This window comes from Netta rufina (assembly GCF_964035555.1).
Source record: "Netta rufina genome assembly, chromosome: 17".
Lineage (NCBI taxonomy): Eukaryota > Metazoa > Chordata > Aves > Anseriformes > Anatidae > Netta > Netta rufina.
Genome location: NC_140141.1, coordinates 12,443,313 through 12,459,103, shown reverse-complemented (window position 1 = coordinate 12,459,103; position 15,791 = coordinate 12,443,313). Strand labels below are relative to the sequence as shown.

At 40.4% G+C, this 15,791-nt stretch overlaps 3 protein-coding genes across 5 annotated transcripts; 2 read left to right on the top strand and 1 right to left on the bottom strand.

The window, feature by feature from the left end:
* The first annotated feature begins 621 nt into the window (after nucleotides 1-621).
* Nucleotides 622-7,270, top strand: DDX55 (DEAD-box helicase 55). The gene is made up of 14 exons (XM_084297321.1): nucleotides 622-749; nucleotides 977-1,027; nucleotides 1,116-1,202; nucleotides 1,475-1,566; nucleotides 1,680-1,742; nucleotides 2,448-2,597; nucleotides 3,078-3,267; nucleotides 3,530-3,612; nucleotides 3,937-4,068; nucleotides 4,190-4,282; nucleotides 4,835-4,949; nucleotides 5,731-5,899; nucleotides 6,237-6,538; nucleotides 7,040-7,270. The coding sequence occupies exons 1-14, from the start codon at nucleotides 642-644 to the stop codon at nucleotides 7,205-7,207; spliced, it is 1,803 nt and encodes a 600-aa protein (XP_084153447.1). The 5' UTR covers nucleotides 622-641; the 3' UTR covers nucleotides 7,208-7,270.
* EIF2B1 (eukaryotic translation initiation factor 2B subunit alpha) lies at nucleotides 6,580-10,809 on the bottom strand. Of its 2 annotated transcripts, XR_014618929.1 has the most exons (10): nucleotides 10,522-10,809; nucleotides 10,341-10,442; nucleotides 10,085-10,221; nucleotides 9,883-9,999; nucleotides 9,293-9,405; nucleotides 9,103-9,171; nucleotides 8,575-8,650; nucleotides 8,255-8,380; nucleotides 7,591-7,817; nucleotides 6,580-7,092 (listed from the first exon to the last, which is right to left on the bottom strand). XR_014618929.1 is itself a non-coding variant. In XM_084297322.1 (9 exons), exons 1-9 carry the CDS (start codon nucleotides 10,616-10,618, stop codon nucleotides 7,662-7,664), a joined length of 993 nt encoding a protein of 330 aa, XP_084153448.1. In that variant the 5' UTR covers nucleotides 10,619-10,808; the 3' UTR covers nucleotides 7,389-7,661. The 2 variants fall into 2 exon arrangements, 1 of the variants encoding a protein (XP_084153448.1); XM_084297322.1 differs by lacking the exon at nucleotides 6,580-7,092 and having other exon boundaries at nucleotides 7,389-7,817; nucleotides 10,522-10,808.
* GTF2H3 (general transcription factor IIH subunit 3) lies at nucleotides 10,635-15,695 on the top strand. Of its 2 annotated transcripts, XM_084297323.1 has the most exons (13): nucleotides 10,635-10,664; nucleotides 10,830-10,909; nucleotides 11,243-11,352; nucleotides 11,746-11,909; nucleotides 12,151-12,213; nucleotides 12,469-12,498; nucleotides 12,851-12,879; nucleotides 12,964-13,038; nucleotides 13,521-13,574; nucleotides 14,267-14,335; nucleotides 14,465-14,600; nucleotides 14,682-14,718; nucleotides 14,802-15,695. In XM_084297323.1, exons 1-13 carry the CDS (start codon nucleotides 10,655-10,657, stop codon nucleotides 14,869-14,871), a joined length of 927 nt encoding a protein of 308 aa, XP_084153449.1. In that variant the 5' UTR covers nucleotides 10,635-10,654; the 3' UTR covers nucleotides 14,872-15,695. The 2 variants fall into 2 exon arrangements, with proteins under 2 accessions (XP_084153449.1, XP_084153450.1); XM_084297324.1 differs by lacking the exon at nucleotides 10,635-10,664 and having other exon boundaries at nucleotides 10,832-10,909; nucleotides 11,246-11,352.
* The last annotated feature ends 96 nt before the right edge of the window (nucleotides 15,696-15,791 follow it).

Here is a 15,791-nt window from a genome sequence, read left to right as displayed (position 1 = left end):
TCCAGGGGGGAGCCTCTACAAGTTACACACAACAGTTTTGTACAATTAATTTAAAATTTGTTACAGGTTTTCATGTTCCAGGTAAAGATTTTTCAACCTTGGGCAAACACTTGCAGCAGTTCTTCAGCAAGGTGGCTGTTACACCTTATTGCAACTGTTGTGTGCCAATATTTTTGTGTAAAACACGCAAAATTGAATTCTAAGATGTACATTTAAAATTGCTTGTGAATCTACATATGACCCAGGTTCGATAAAATAAACAAATTCTTTAAAAAAAGAAAAAGAAACAAGAAAGCTTGTCTCTTTCTTCTTTGACCCTACGAGGGGCTGCTTGGCACTTGGATTTTTTTTTCGTGAAATATTTCTTTGGGTGTCGGGAAGTTGTTAGGCTGCTGCCCTTGTGTTGAAGGAATGAAAGGTAATTGTACACTGGCATTCGTGACACTGGGCTCTGGCACTGCAGGGCTTCCAGCAGCGCCTGAAGGGGCGATTTCCCTTAAAAACGGGATTTTTTTTGTGGTACCTGGGGCTGCCGCGGGGCGTCGCGCGGGGCCGGAACCAAAGCTCCGCGGGGCGAGTTTCCGGGGGGGGCCCCGCCGCGGCCGGACGCTGTGAGGGGGAAGGGCCGGGACCGGGCCGGGATGGAGGCGGTGACGGAGGGGCGCTGGGAGGCGCTGCCCGTGGCGCTCAGCCCCGGCGTCCTGCGGGCGCTGCGGGGCCTCGGCTTCACCGGCATGACCCCGGTGCAGGTCAGGGGGGAGCCCCCGGCCCCGGGGGGGGGGGGGAAGGAAGAGGAGCTCCGGGCCTTGTGAGCGTTGTGCGGGCGCTCGGGCGCAGCCCTGAGGCCTCCCCTCAGCTGTCCCCTCGCTCGGGTGGCTTCTGGAGAGCTCTGGTGGCTCCTGGGAGGAATTTGGGCTCGTTGATACTTACTTCCAGCAGCGCAAGTTGAACTGTTCCTGTGGTGTTTCTCTTCCAGTCCGCCACCATTCCGCTCTTCATGAGTAACAAAGACGTCGCTGCGGAAGCGGTGAGTGTTGTGAACCGCGGGAGCCTCCTGTTTTTCTCGGTTTGTCTCTGGTGCTGAGGAAGGGCTGATTCCGTTTCCCATTTCACAGGTAACAGGCAGCGGCAAAACCTTAGCCTTCGTAATTCCCATCCTAGAAATTCTTCTCAGACGGGAGCAAAAATTGAAAAAAATGCAGGTAAGATTAAGATGTTCAGTTCTGAATGGTTTACTATGTTCTTATGATCCCTCAGTAAGACTGGGGACCTCAGTGAAAGCACCAGTCAGTCAAACTGAATACACGTCAAGTGTCTGTGTGCTCAGCTCAGGTATACCAGGAACAACAAACTGTAAAAATTGAAAACAAATATTGGGGTGCTTTCTTTGCACTTACCTTACAATGGACAATTTTCCTGCAGTCTTTCTCCTGTTCTGTTACTTTACATAAATTCCTTTTGTCTTCTGGTGCAGGTTGGAGCTATAATTATCACACCGACAAGAGAATTAGCTATTCAAATTTATGAGGTTTTGTCACACTTCACAGAACACTTCCCCATGTTTAGGTGGGTGAACTTCAGGCTTTTCATGACCTCTGTTCCCTTTCCTTTGGACTTGTGTCATTTGTAGACTAGCAACATTCAAAGGTGACCTAAATCTTTCTGTTCTCTTGTTTTAGTCAGATTCTTTTAATAGGTGGTAGGAATCCCATGGAAGATGTTGAAAAATTTAAAGAACATGGGTAAGTTGATTGGCAGTAATTTTTATCAGTGCCTTGCAACTCTGATTTTCTCCTTCTCGTTAAAACATTCAAATTATGAATTTGGTCTTGCTGGTGGTAAAATTTGATGGTACTGCATAAAAATGTTTGGTATATGGTGAAGAAATTGTGGATTCTTGAGTGGGATGCACCATCCTGAGATGGTAATGAGATGACAGGAAAGGCTCACGTGAAATTGGTACCATTTATGTGCTGTCCTAGTAAAGCACAGCGTACAGCCTGGCGAATTAAAGAACTGTCTTCACTGACAGGTTTTCAGTTCCTTCTTTCGTTTAAACATTTTACTAGCAGTAGACTCTGGTGAGATTCTATGTTGAATCATTTTCTGGAACTGCTTGGTGCTGATACTGATGGGGAACCTTTGGAGCAATTATATTTGCTGCTGGCTTTTGCATGGAGGTACCAAATATTTCTTCTAGCTAATGGTTGTTTTCCGTAGTTGATGTTCTAAACTTTTATTGCTGCAAATAGTGTGCTTTCTCCTGAGGGCTTTTTCTCCCCTCAACGTACTTCCTGAGAGGTCCTGAAATAGGAGTACAGTGGGAAATAGCACAGGAATTGTTTTATTGAAGAGTGCAGATGTGTGCTGTGGTAATTGTTAGCAGATCCTCCAAAGTCCTTGCCTTGTGAGGTTATAAAATTGCTGTATGTCGTTAACCCAAACAGTGGGAACATCATTGTAGCTACGCCAGGCCGCTTGGAGGATCTGTTCAGAAGAAAAGCAGATGGGCTGGATCTTGCAAGCTGTGTGAAGTCTCTTGATGTGTTGGTGTTAGATGAAGCAGACAGACTTCTCGATATGGGCTTTGAGTCAAGGTATTTAAATACTAAACTCCAGTTATACTTCTGAAGTTTTAAATGAGTTCCTGTGTGATTGGTGTGAATGAGCCTGGCCTACAATAGTCTCTAAACTGAGATTTGTTCTGTTTTGGTCTTTTACCTCTCTTGGCTCTGCAGACTACATAAAGCAGTTGCTAGAAGGGGAAGAGGACTGAGAAAAGGTGATTTCTTGATGAGTACAGAATTTAAGATTTCTTTTTTGGTGATATATATTAGCACATACTCATCTAAGGGTTGGTATTTACACACTGCAATGACTTAAAACACTGTAACAAATAAGCTGTGACATTCTTTGCCTTTTTCTCAAAAAATTATGATGGTTAACTGAATAGAAGATGCTGTATAGTTGGCACTCAGTAATAAAAGCTATTTTTTTTAAATAAACTCACAGTTCCAGTGATTAAACTTGTGAGGAAGATCTTGGGACATTTATGTTTTACATGTGCTTGCTTGCAGTTTAAATGCCATTCTGGACTTTTTACCCAAGCAGAGACGGACAGGTCTGTTCTCAGCAACTCAGACTCAAGAGGTGGAGAACCTGGTGAGAGCAGGTCTCCGGAATCCTGTCCGCATCTCGGTGAAAGAGAAGGGAGTGGCAGCAAGCAACACACAGAAAACTCCAACGCGCCTGGAGAACTACTACATGGTGAGGACTCTGTGCCTTGTGGTATTTTGTTGCTCCCTCTCCCTTTTCCCTGGTTCCATCAACAGGTTTTTAAATCTTGGCCAGTTCATGGCCACATTAACAGGGGAATCAGAAGTCTCAAAGACACAAAGCTCTTGCAAGTCCTCTGAAGATCAGTAACCAAAATGGGGGGGAAAAAAAAAACAATAAATTAACAACTGGCAGGTCAACTTGTATCGAGTCCATTTCCTTATGTATTTTTTTTTTCCTTTGCATTGTGTAGATATGCAAAGCAGACGAAAAGTTCAATCAGTTGGTGCACTTTCTTCGACAGCACAAACAGGAAAAACATCTAGTCTTTTTCAGGTAATTCCATTTAGCTTTCACTGTGAAAACAGAGTGGTGTTTTTTTACTTGAATTTCAAAACTCTGCCCTGTGTTGACAAGAACACAACTACTTTAAAAGTGTTTCATTTTAATAGCAGTCTTATAGAACATGCTGGTTTTATACATATTTTTAAAGTAAAATGTATATATGTTATATATGGTGATTAAAAAAATATACCTCTTTTAAATAAAAATAGGCAAAAGTGGCTGTTTTTGAAAGGGCTCAGACTGCTCTAGCTTGACTGCCTAAATCAGATGAAAAATACAGCATAATCTTTTGCATTTCTGTCATCATCACAACAGCACATGTGCCTGTGTGGAATACTACGGGAAGGCTTTGGAGTCCTTAATTAAACAAGCGAAAATAATGTGCATTCATGGGAAGATGAAACACAAACGTAACAAGATTTTTACCGAGTTTCGGAAGCTCCCAGGGTAAGACCATACAAATAGGCTAAGCCAGCCAAAAGTAGTAGTACAGGATATGAAATAGTGTCTGAAAATATGCTTCTCTCAAACGACAGTTTAATGAAAAAATGCTTTTTCTTCTTTCTAGAGGCATTTTAGTTTGCACTGATGTGATGGCCCGGGGCATAGACATTCCAGAGGTACACTGGGTTTTGCAGTATGACCCACCTAGCAGTGCAAGGTACAACATCAGATCTTAAGAACCTTTACTTGTGCTCATGTTACCCTACTATTAGATACAAATTGAGAACGCAGAGCTGTGAAAAAATGCATTTACTTGTTGCCTGAAAGTTGGTCTGAGTTTGTGCAAAATAATGCATGAACAAGGGAGGATGGAACATTGCACTTTAACTTGACATCAGTTACAATAAAAATGGTGTGTCGTGCAGAAGTCAAACAGGTTATCACCACTTGCACATGTATGAAGAGGCTTTCTGTTCTAGGGGTTAATATGAGAATACCGAAGAAGTAATGAGGTGAAACTCCAGGGTGAAAGAGAGCAGAGAGTGGGTACAGAGCTCTTCTAGGAATGGTACATTGGATGCTCATTTGAAAGGAGCTTTTCCATGTGTTTTAACTTCTATTGCCATAATTCTCCTGTTGCTAAAGTTATTGGGTTAGTTCAAAAATAACCAGCACTCTAGGTTTTCTATTCCGTCAGATTTGCCCTTTTGCTCACTAACACTTCTGAGTCTGACTGAGCATCTCTTAAATGAGCTCTGTTTTGTTTCAGTGCCTTTGTGCACCGGTGTGGTCGAACAGCACGGATTGGCAATGTCGGCAGTGCTCTTGTATTTTTGCTTCCCATGGAAGAATCCTATGTTAACTTTCTCTCAATCAACCAAAAGGTTAGTAGACTTTTATTCTGTTAGGCAAGGGGACAGGCAAGCTCACCAGAACCTTACTGACAGTGATGTTGAAATCCAGATTCATAGGACTTAAGATCATATGCATAGATAATGTTCTAGCAGAGTTACATAATTAAAAAAAAAAAAAAAACAACAAAAAAAAAAAACGAGCGGCTTATTAATCACCAAATTCAGCTGTTAGAATGTGATTGCTACCTGTTTTTTTTTTTTTTTTTTTTTTTTTTTTACTGAATCTTTGAAAGGAACACGTGATGCATAGATTATGGAAAGGTTTTGATTTTCTAACGGTATGTAGGTTCAGCATTTCCATAAGGCAGCAAGGGCTTACACTGCTTCTGCCTCAGATCTTACCACAACCACTTTATATGCTACACCCTCGGAGCTGCTGAAAAATGGCCAGAACAAATTTGTTCTTAACTTGGAATATTTTAACTTGAATTATTTCCTGGTCCTGCATTTATGGGATTAATTGTTTGAGTTCTCTAGAGGCCTGCTAATGGGAACATAGCTTGATAAGGCATGAGATGAAGGTGTTGCCTTGTCTTGAGCTGTACTGTGTGAGCTCTTGTGCTGGGCTAGGATGATTGTTTGTGGGGCTAAACAATGAACTGGAATTTTTAAATGACACAGTAAAAGATGGAGAACTGGGCTCAAAGCTTACTGAAGATTAACTGGGAAGAAGCGTGTGTTTGAAGTTTCTTTCACAGCACATTTTAAATCGTTCAGCTGAACTTTTTCTGTTTCTTTTTTTGGTTTTCAGTGTCCCATGCAGGAAATGAAACCACAGAAAAATGTGTTGGATCTTCTTCCAAAACTGAAGTCTATGGCCCTAGCTGACAGGGCAGTGTTTGAGAAAGGGATGAAAGCATTTGTGTCTTACATCCAGGCTTATGCCAAACACGAGTGTAATCTGATCTTCCGGATAAAAGGTAATTCACAGCAGGACTGGTATCTTTTACTGTTCTTCAGAAGACAGTGTTTGATTTGGCAAAAAAAACAAGTGTTATTCAGGAGCTACAACTACCCATTCCTGTTCTCAAAGTTACTTTCTGCAATGTCAGATTCTGACAAAACTCCTATTTTCTCAAGCAAATCAGACAAAAGATTTAATTAGCAAGTTTGACTGAAACAGACATAAGCACAAGTAAGCATGACTTAGCATTGTTACTAGTATAAAGTATAGAATGAAAGATAACTTAAAGAGTCATGAAAAAAAAAAAAACTTTTTATCCAGTGGGATAATCTTTATAATCTTTATTTTAACAGATCTGGATTTTGCTACTCTTGCGAAAGGTTTTGCCTTGTTAAAAATGCCAAAGATGCCTGAACTAAGAGGAAAATGTTTTCCAGACTTTACTCCAGTCACTGTTAATACAGACTCCATTCCATTTAAGGATAAAAATAGAGAAAAACAGAGACAAAAGCAACTAGAGCAACTAGAACAACAAAGAAAGGAAAGACAGGAAAGTGGAGGAAAAAAGAAATTAATAAAGAACAAATCCTGGTCAAAGCAGAAAGCCAAAAAGGAGAAGAAAAAGAAAGCAACAGCTAAAAGGAAACATGAAGAGGTAAACTGTGCCCATTCTCTTAAGAAACATGTCATTGTTATAACATTGGTGCATACTTTGAAAAGGCAGAGAGCAAAGGGATTTTAGTCTGACATAAGTGAGATGCACTGCAGAATTACAGACTGAAAATTAACTTTCTAGGCCCTTGACAGGTAAAGTATAAAAATAAAAAGCATAGAAGAAGCTTTTTAGAGCAAAACACAAAAACAACTTACTAATGGTAGTGAATAATGCTGCCAGCATAGGCTGCATGGGTTTTCCTTCCACAAGCTCCAGCAGCACTTAATTGGACAGTACTTCGTTGTTGTTATTGATTTTTAAATTCTCAGTAGGTGTAACAGAGTTAGATAGTTTCCTAGGTAGAACCTGAGTATTATTTCCTGCTTGGACACTCCTGGCAAAGTGTGGGTTGTAAAATTCTGGTGTGTTCAGATGTATAGAATGAACACGGTTTGGTGTTGAATTTAATTTTCTGTTTTTCAACTTTTCAACTGCCAACAGGGCTCTGATGTTGACGATGAGGACATGGAAGAGTTGCTGAATGACACAAGACTCTTGAAAAGATTAAAAAAGGGGAAAATTAGTGAAGAAGAGTTTGAGAAGAGACTAACAGGCACCCAAAGCAAACTGAAAGCAGAAACTGTTGCTGACTTAGAGTCTGAATGTTGACAGTTATTCTAACCAGACTTTTATGTTGATATTGCCTATTTCAATAAAACAAAGTATTTATAACAAAATAATGATGCAGAGAGCAGAACTGATCTGATTTCTTCATAAAGGGACCTAACAGGTCCCTTTCTTCAGGTATGTACCACAGATCAGTAAGTGACAACACACTTTACAATGAGTCTGAATGCACGATAAGGTATTTTATTTTACAATATCAAAATACTCCACCCATCTTTAAAACATTTCAGGTCTTCAGAAGCTGTAGCGACTTTTTTTTTAATCAGTGGCCCATCCACTGGTAGTGCTTTGCCTTAAATTCAAGAAGGCTCATAGTTACTTTAATCCTTATAATGTTGTCTTCTTACCACATCCATATAACTTACATCATCTTCCAGTTTTTTACAACTGTGATAGTCGTTGAAGATGACACATTCTGTACACAGTGTCCTTTTTGTTACAGATAGAGTTTAATAAGTTCATCACTGACAGCTGACGGAGTTAACACACCAAGGTCTGTAAACAGTAATGTGATCAGTGATGGTGATGTGTAGTCAATCCAGGGATGCTCCTCTGTTAGATTCTGACTTGTTTTCAGAGTGTCTGCTTTGTACTAGAAGGAAACGAGACCATTAGTTATTACACATCTGCAAGCTAAAACCCCTTTTGGGCAAGGGTGGTTGTGAGCAGATGTTTGTGGTAAAACTGAAGGAAGTCCATTTAAAAACAAGGTACAGGCTGCCACCTTGGTCCCAACTGTTTTGTCTTTTGTACAAACTACAGTTTGTAGTTCTGAAGTGTCTCAATCTAGCTATTTCTTGTCCTCAGCTACTCTTTTACCCCAAAGGAACCACTTTAGGAAGTCAGTGATTGTATCAAGACAACTTACGGCTGTCTGACATTTGACTTTACAATGGAGCAACTCCATATTATGTCAAGTAAGCTAGAGTAGAGACATCCAAATAAATTAAGACATGCTCAGAAGAAAATTATTCATAGACACGTGAGTGGATCTTAGCCTGCTACGAAAAAAAAATGCACTCCTCTTACCTTAAACTTATCTGGGACATCCTGTTGATTTAGAGGGAAAAGCCTCACAAACTTGAAACTTTCTGCTACCACATAAAATGGCTTATTCTGAGCTTTGGCGCACACAGCAATTTGATTTGTGCCAATCTGTGGAGACATGTAGAGAACAACATGCAGACTTATGCTAGTAGGACATAATATTGCAATATTTTCAACAACAAAAAACCTGACATACTGGATAACACCCCAACAGAGCAAGGATTTTTCAGAAATCCCTGAATTCTTCAAATTTTTAGAGTCCAGAGTTTACAGAATGTTATAGTAAACTCACTACTTATTACCTTGTTAATAATGCCTCCACTTTCAACTACACCTTCAGCACCAACTAAGACCAGGTCCACTTTCTCCATAATGTAGCTGTTGAAGGGGGAAAAAAAGGCATTTTGCACTTAAGCAAGAAGTGAGATTCAGAATTGTAATAGTTTCTTTTGTCACATTTTGGATTTATACTAAGCAGTAGTAATTTACTAGTTAGCTTAAAAAAACCCACAATGATAACACATGGGAAGTAGAAAAAAATGTAGCTGTTTTGTTTAGCACCTCAGTTCCTTTTTCCAAATATCCCCAAGACCTAAGATCCCTTAGGTCTGCCTCTATTCTTCATTCTAATAGGCAAACATCAAATACTTGTTTTGTAGTAGGCATATTCTGCTAATCATGCATCTAAAGGTGTAACTTGTTTAGCTTGTTTGATGACTATGACAAACTAAGGAACAATTTCTGTAGTTTGAACAAGCTGCTAGGAAACATACATATAATTTAAAATAAAATTGTGACAAACAATATTAAGGTTTAATGATCAGACTTACCCAACTGCAGCATCCAGAATCACAGTCACAGGAATGTCCAGCTTCCTCAGGGCTTTTGCCATTTTTTGCCTATTGAAATAACACATTTGAAGCTAAGAAGACTTATTTTAAAAAAAGCTACTAGGATATTTGACGCTAGCTGAAACTTAACCTGCTAACCAAGCTCAAACACAAATTAATGAATACTTGCCCTGCTTGGTCTGGCTGTGATTCAGTAACATAAACGCTGAATCGCTTCTTTGACTCAACAGCTGCTTCTAACACTCTGAGGACCACTCTTGAGTAGGCGTGCGTCAATATTCGCTGTCAGAAAAGATCAGATATTACTTTTTGCTGAACTTTAAAAAAAACTTTAGTTCTGTTAGTGGTACCAGAGCTTTTAATTCACACATCTGTCAACATTAAATAATAATGTAATGTTTGTATACGACAAAATACAGGATGGCAAACACACTGAGATGGATGCTATGTGGCCAGCCCTGACGCTGTCGGGGGGTGACAATCTAATACTTTAAATGGAAAGTTGATGTTGTGATGCTTCAGCACCTCATAGAAGTAGGCCACAGCTTAATGCTGAATTGCATGGGAACTGAAGTAGGGGAGGGCACAAGCCTTAACAAAATAAAGCAGCGGGTGATGTTATCCCTGTGTATTTGCAGAAGCCGTATTAGACAACACTGCCATGAATGTGACTGAACTTCACTCCCCTCCTCTTCTTTTCTCCATCAGTGCAAGCAGCAAAGCGCCAGAACAAGAGCAGCCCAGCCTCGGCCTACTTACAGCACCGTCTCTGATGAACGGATGACAGAGCTTGGCGATTTTGTTCCTCGACAGCGAGACCTTCCTCAGGAAAATCTCCCCGCGCTCGATCATGATTTCTTTGCATTTGGAGTAGTCCTGGAAGAGACAGTGAGGCGTCTGCTGCGAGCCCGCCGCATCTCGGTGCCAGCAGCGCTGCCGAGCGGGAGGCAGCCGCTCTTACCGAGTACTCCAGCGAGGTGAGGCTGATGAAGCGCAGGAAGAGCTCCCCGCCGGAGGAGACGGCCACCGAGGAGTCCACGCGTGACAGGGTCTCGATGGCGTCCAGCAGGCTGCTCCTCAGGCCCTGGATGGTCTCACCTGGCGTGTGTGGGGAGGGCAGAGAGAGGAGCGCGGTCAGGGCCGGGCCCGGGGGCTGGTGCCTGGCCCCGGGGGCTGGTGCCAGGTCCCCTCCTTATCCTGGGGGTCCCGGTGCCCACCTCGGTCCCGCTTGAGGAAGCCGAGAAGCGCGCGGATGGCGGCCACCGCCGAGGCCACGTCGGGGTCGTCCCTCAGCTGCGCCCTGAACGCCTCGATCAGGTCTGAAAGGGAAAAAGGAGGCGCCTCAGGCTCGGCCCGGCTCGGTCCCACCCCGGCCCCGCTCCGCTCCCCCCCCGTTACCGTCGGTGCTCATGGCCGCGCTCCCGGCCGCCTCCCCGCAGCCGTGGGCATGACGCGGCGCCCCTGGGCGTGACGTCACGCCAGCCCCTGACGCCATTTGGAAGCGCCTCGCAGCGGCGGCGGCGGCAGCGGCATGAGCGCGGGTGAGGCGGCGGCGGCGGCGGGCGGGAGGGAGGGAGGGAGGGAGGGAGCGGGCGGGCCCCGGGCAGGGGGGAGCTGAGGGCGGCCCTCAGGGGACCCGGTCCCGGCCCCTCAGAGCCGGCCCTGCCCCGGGGAGGCCGCGAAGCACGGCGCTGTGTCTGTTGCAGACGATGAGCTGAGCCTGCTGGTCATCGTCATCGACACCAACCCCATCTGGTGGGGGAAGAGGGCGCAGGGGGAAGCGGAGGTAAGGCTGCGGGGGCTGAGCTCGGAGGGAAAGGCTCCTTTTTTTTCCTTTTTTTCCCTCAGTCTTATCGAGTGGGCAGCGAATGGGGGTAGCCTTGGGTTCCTGAGCAATGCTTGTCTGGTAGAATGGATGTTAGAATGCCTTTTTAAAAAGACCTGCTGCTGTGTGTCCATCAAAGCCTTGTGTGAATGCTCCTTATGGAGAAAGGAAGCTCCAGATCTTAAAACCCAAGTTCTTCCAGCTGCAGTTATTCCAAAGCTTTCTTGTGAATTGTTTAACTGTAGATACTATTGTGCTGTTTCTGATTTCTTTCTTTATTTTTTATTTTTTCAGCAGTTCACCCTATCAAAATGTATCGACGCAGTGATGGTACTGGGAAATTCACATTTGTTTATGAATCGTACCAACAAGCTTGCAGTAATAGCAAGTCACACACAAGAAAGGTATAGGTGCTTCTTACCTGTGTTAAAGTTTAAAGGGGGCTTTTCTATATATGTCTCTTGATACAGTGTAGGAGAAATAATTTGACTTAGTGCCTTACACAAAGCAAGAAAGAGACAATGAAAGTGACAAGTTTCTTATTTAAATGGGTATTTTTTTACCCAGATATTCATGTGTCTCAGGATCTACATGTAAGTGCAGGAATGGTATGTATTTGCTTTTTTAAATGTCTTGGAAGGACAGTAAATGTTGGTATCACACCATTTGGGGTTTGAAGATTTCGTGCCCTAGGTTGCATCTTTAATGTCTAAATTATTTGAAATTATATTTCTGAATATTGCTGTTTAACAAGCTTAAAGTTGAAACAGAAATGCTTTTTACTTCCTTTCTTTCAGCCGTTTCTTGTACCCTGGGAAGCGCTGGGCTTTTGCTGATCTCCTTGGAGATGGCAGTAATTCTGTGGAATCTAATTGTTCTGGCAGCAAAGATGGAAAATATGAATTATTAACAGCAATAAATGATGCAATTGCAGAAGAGATTAAAGATCTCATGACAAAAAGTAAGGAAAATAAATTTCTAGGTTTAATATATTGAATTGCAGAGCACTTAGGCTATCAAGGAGTTTTAGGAATTTTCTTTATTTTGATAATCTAAATTTGAATATGTTTAGAGTAGATAAGTTTATTATGTTGGCACTTGGTGCCTGTCAATTAATCTAATATGCCAAAGATAAAACTTGTAGAATTTAGTATGGTCAGATTGAGCAACTGTCTTTGTAATTTCTGTAACTTGTATTGCAGCTGACATGAGGGGCCAGCAAACAGAAACTCTGTTAGCAGGATCACTTGCTAAAGCACTTTGTTGTATCCTTTTTATTACGGAACTTTCAAAACCTTTATCTGTTTTTTAAGACTGTTTCCTATAATATTAATTGTGCTTCAATATAGGCTTTACAATTACTGCATTTTATAATAACATTCAAAACTGAAATGTTTGCTTAATAACTGTGGGTCATGCTTACTGAAATGTGTGTTGTTTATGGTGATGAATACATGGTACAGATATTGCAGTTACTTCCAAGGAATAGAACATAAATTCCTTAACATTATCTAATACAGATATTAACAAGATGAGCAAAGAGGTAAAAGGTAATCCCTTTCTTTTGAGTATTTACACAAATATGTAAATCAGAATAATAGAAGAAAATGCATAACGATCAACCTTGAAATTTCTAATCAATATTTAATTGTTTTTGGACAATAAATGAAATGGCCTGCTTTAATAACAACTCTGAATTAGTGTACAGATACTTGTCACACATTTCTGCTGCTCTCTATGCCACTGGTACTATAAGATAGTTTCGTGTATTTTAACTGAAATAATAAATCTAACACCTTAGGTGTTAGATACTTAACTGGAATGTTAAATGCTATAGAATTACAAGACCAAACTACAGGGGATGAGCGTACTCATACATTTTCTTTTCTTTTCAATACTTAGCCAATCAGGAAATGAAATCAAGGATTTTGGTAAGAGCTTTGCTGTTACTTTTCTGTTAGTCTTTAAATCCAGCGATACTATGTAGGTTAACAAGTCTGACTTGCTTTATTTAGGTCATAAAAGCTGCAGAAGACAGTGCATTGCAATACATGAATTTCATGAATGTGATCTTTGCAGCACAGAAACAGGTGAAGTTGTCATTTCATTTTGATCTTTTATTAATAAGTAAAAGCTTAAAAAAAATATTCATTTTTGTTATGATTGTGATCTGATTAAAGAATGCTTGAAAAGAAACCTGTCATGCTCAGGGGGAAAGCTAATCAAGCAGTAAATAAATAAATAAAATTTCACATTGCTACATCTTAACATAAAAGGTTTGCTAGACTAGTTTAAGATTCCTGTGTAAGTACAGACAGTAGCCTTTTGTCCTGCCTTGGAGGTAATGTGTACAAGGTACTTTTGCTGGTAGTTCTTTTAATGCCATGTGAGAGAACAGAGATGAGATTTGACTTTGTGTTCTGACCAAGGGAAAGAGCTTTGTTATTGCTGTGGTGGTCCTGCAGCTGTAAAAACATGTATGATGGTAACACTGGTGAGGGTACATTGTTCATAGCTGAATTTCTGTTGTTTTTTGTTTGTTTCTTCATGCTTTTAATCTCTTTGCTTGCAGAGTATTTTGATCGATGCCTGTGTCTTGGACTCTGATTCAGGTCTTCTACAACAGGTACAGACTTTATTTTTACTTGCTGTTTATGTGAATTCATAGGTACTTGATGCTAGGCAGTTTGTCATATTGTAAAGGGAAACATTACACCCTTTTATATGACATCTTTTGTGCCATTTTATTGTAACATAGATCTGTATTCCTTTCTTCTTCCTTTGGAACAATTACTATAAATTGTTTTCTTCTTTATAGGGCTAAACATATTTCATAGCAATTCACTTTGTTTTTTGAACAACAAAAACACAATGTGGGATAACACAGCAAATACTGTGAGCTTACTAGGGTGTAAATTATGCCTCACAGCACATTATTTGGAGATGCTGTTTTTCAGAATTCTTCTCAAAGGAGGATTGGGGAGGGTAATTAGCAAAAGCCTATAATTTTTTAGATATCACAGAGTATCACAGAGACTGAGGTGTGAGTTGAACAATTGAGATGAATGAGAATAACTTTTTTCATTTGTCTCTGGATGTGAGATCATAGTTTATTTTTACACTTTAAATGTTTATTTTCTTTTCATAAGAGCAAGAGAGATACTTCATGATGGGAACAGTTGCTACCATTTCAATTTTTCTCAGTACTTTCATTTCTAGTTCTTTGAAACATGCAGACCTTGAGCAGCATGTGGATATTTTAAATAATGTGTAAGTTTAATCAGACACAACAATCTGATCATGCTTTCTGTTTTCCAGGCCTGTGACATTACAGGTGGCATATACTTGAAAGTGCCCCATATGCCATCACTTCTGCAGTATTTATTGGTAAGATATTTAAAAAGCACTTCAAGTGTTTTTTCCTGTGTTAGATGTGAAATCTTACTGATTTCATTGACATGTTAATACAGCAGTACCCTTGCAATTTCTGAAATACATTTTCATTTATTTGTATAGTGGGTATTTCTCCCTGATCAAGAGCAAAGATCACAGCTTGTGCTTCCGCCTCCTATTCATGTTGACTATAGAGCTGCATGTTTCTGTCATCGAAATCTCATTGAAATTGGTTATGTATGCTCTGTGTGCTTGTCAAGTAAGTTTATAAATATCTAAGATTCTAATTTCTTAAATTCCAATGGAACTATTTTAATGACAGAAATTTTTTATTTTTCAGTATTCTGCAACTTCAGTCCTATTTGTAGTACGTGCGAGTAAGTGTTTCTTCTTGTTTCAGAGTTGGGTGTGAAAATACGTTCAGTGTATCTGATAGCTCTTTTTTTTTTTTTTTTTTCAGGACTGCTTTCAAAATATCACTGCCACCTGTCATGAAAGCTAAGAAGAAGAAATTAAAGTTAGCTGCATAACAACACTACGTAAATACACCATTATCTCCTCCAGTAATTCCATGAAATGGAATGTACTAGAGAAATTGACGGCACTTTTTATAGGATATGAAAGAGAACTGTATGCAGTCTTACAACTTGTTTCTTACTGGATAAATATTTAAATCATATTTTCTACACAGTAACAAATCACTGTATTACCATGTAACCTGTGCTGTTTTAAGTACTAATTCTTAATTGTAATAGTAAGCAGAAGTTGCAGCTTGTTAAGATGTAGATCTTGCAAAGTTAGAAGGTATTCTTGCCATTGCAAAGCTTCTACCTCCAAGTTATTTTCAAAGATAAAGCTCTGATTGGTTTTAGTCCTATGTTGGTGTAAAGATAAGTTATGACTACTCCTGATGTGTAGGTTCTGAGTCTTAGCACTGTGTTATTTGGGGACTTTGTCATTGTTAACCTTTGCTACCTATTTTTTGAGTGAAACAGGCTCAGTTTCAGAATAAAGAAACAAAAATTTTCAAGATGGTTTAGAAATACCCCCCTTCCATTTAAAGATGTTAATTCCTCTGCACGTGCACACTCGCATGTTTTATATTCTTTTATTCCCTTTGATTGTGATTTTCTCCCAGTTGTGTTCTAACTAGTCTTCTCAAAGGAATACAGAAAGTTGTTATTTCCTACTTAAGGTGCATACAGGAATTTGTGTAGTCTCAACGCTTGCATCATCAGGTTTTTATCAGCATAACTTGTAATCAGGGCCCAACTCTTACTGGCTTGTTTCATTATCGAAAGCCATTTTGTTTGAAGCCTGTATTTATACTTTGTACAAACCATTTGTAATAAAAACCTGCTCCTTTTCTCATACAGTTACCGCTGTGGCTATCAGATATTTTAAAAGATGAGCCACACGGACTTGTTACAATTCCACTGTGTAACAGCAG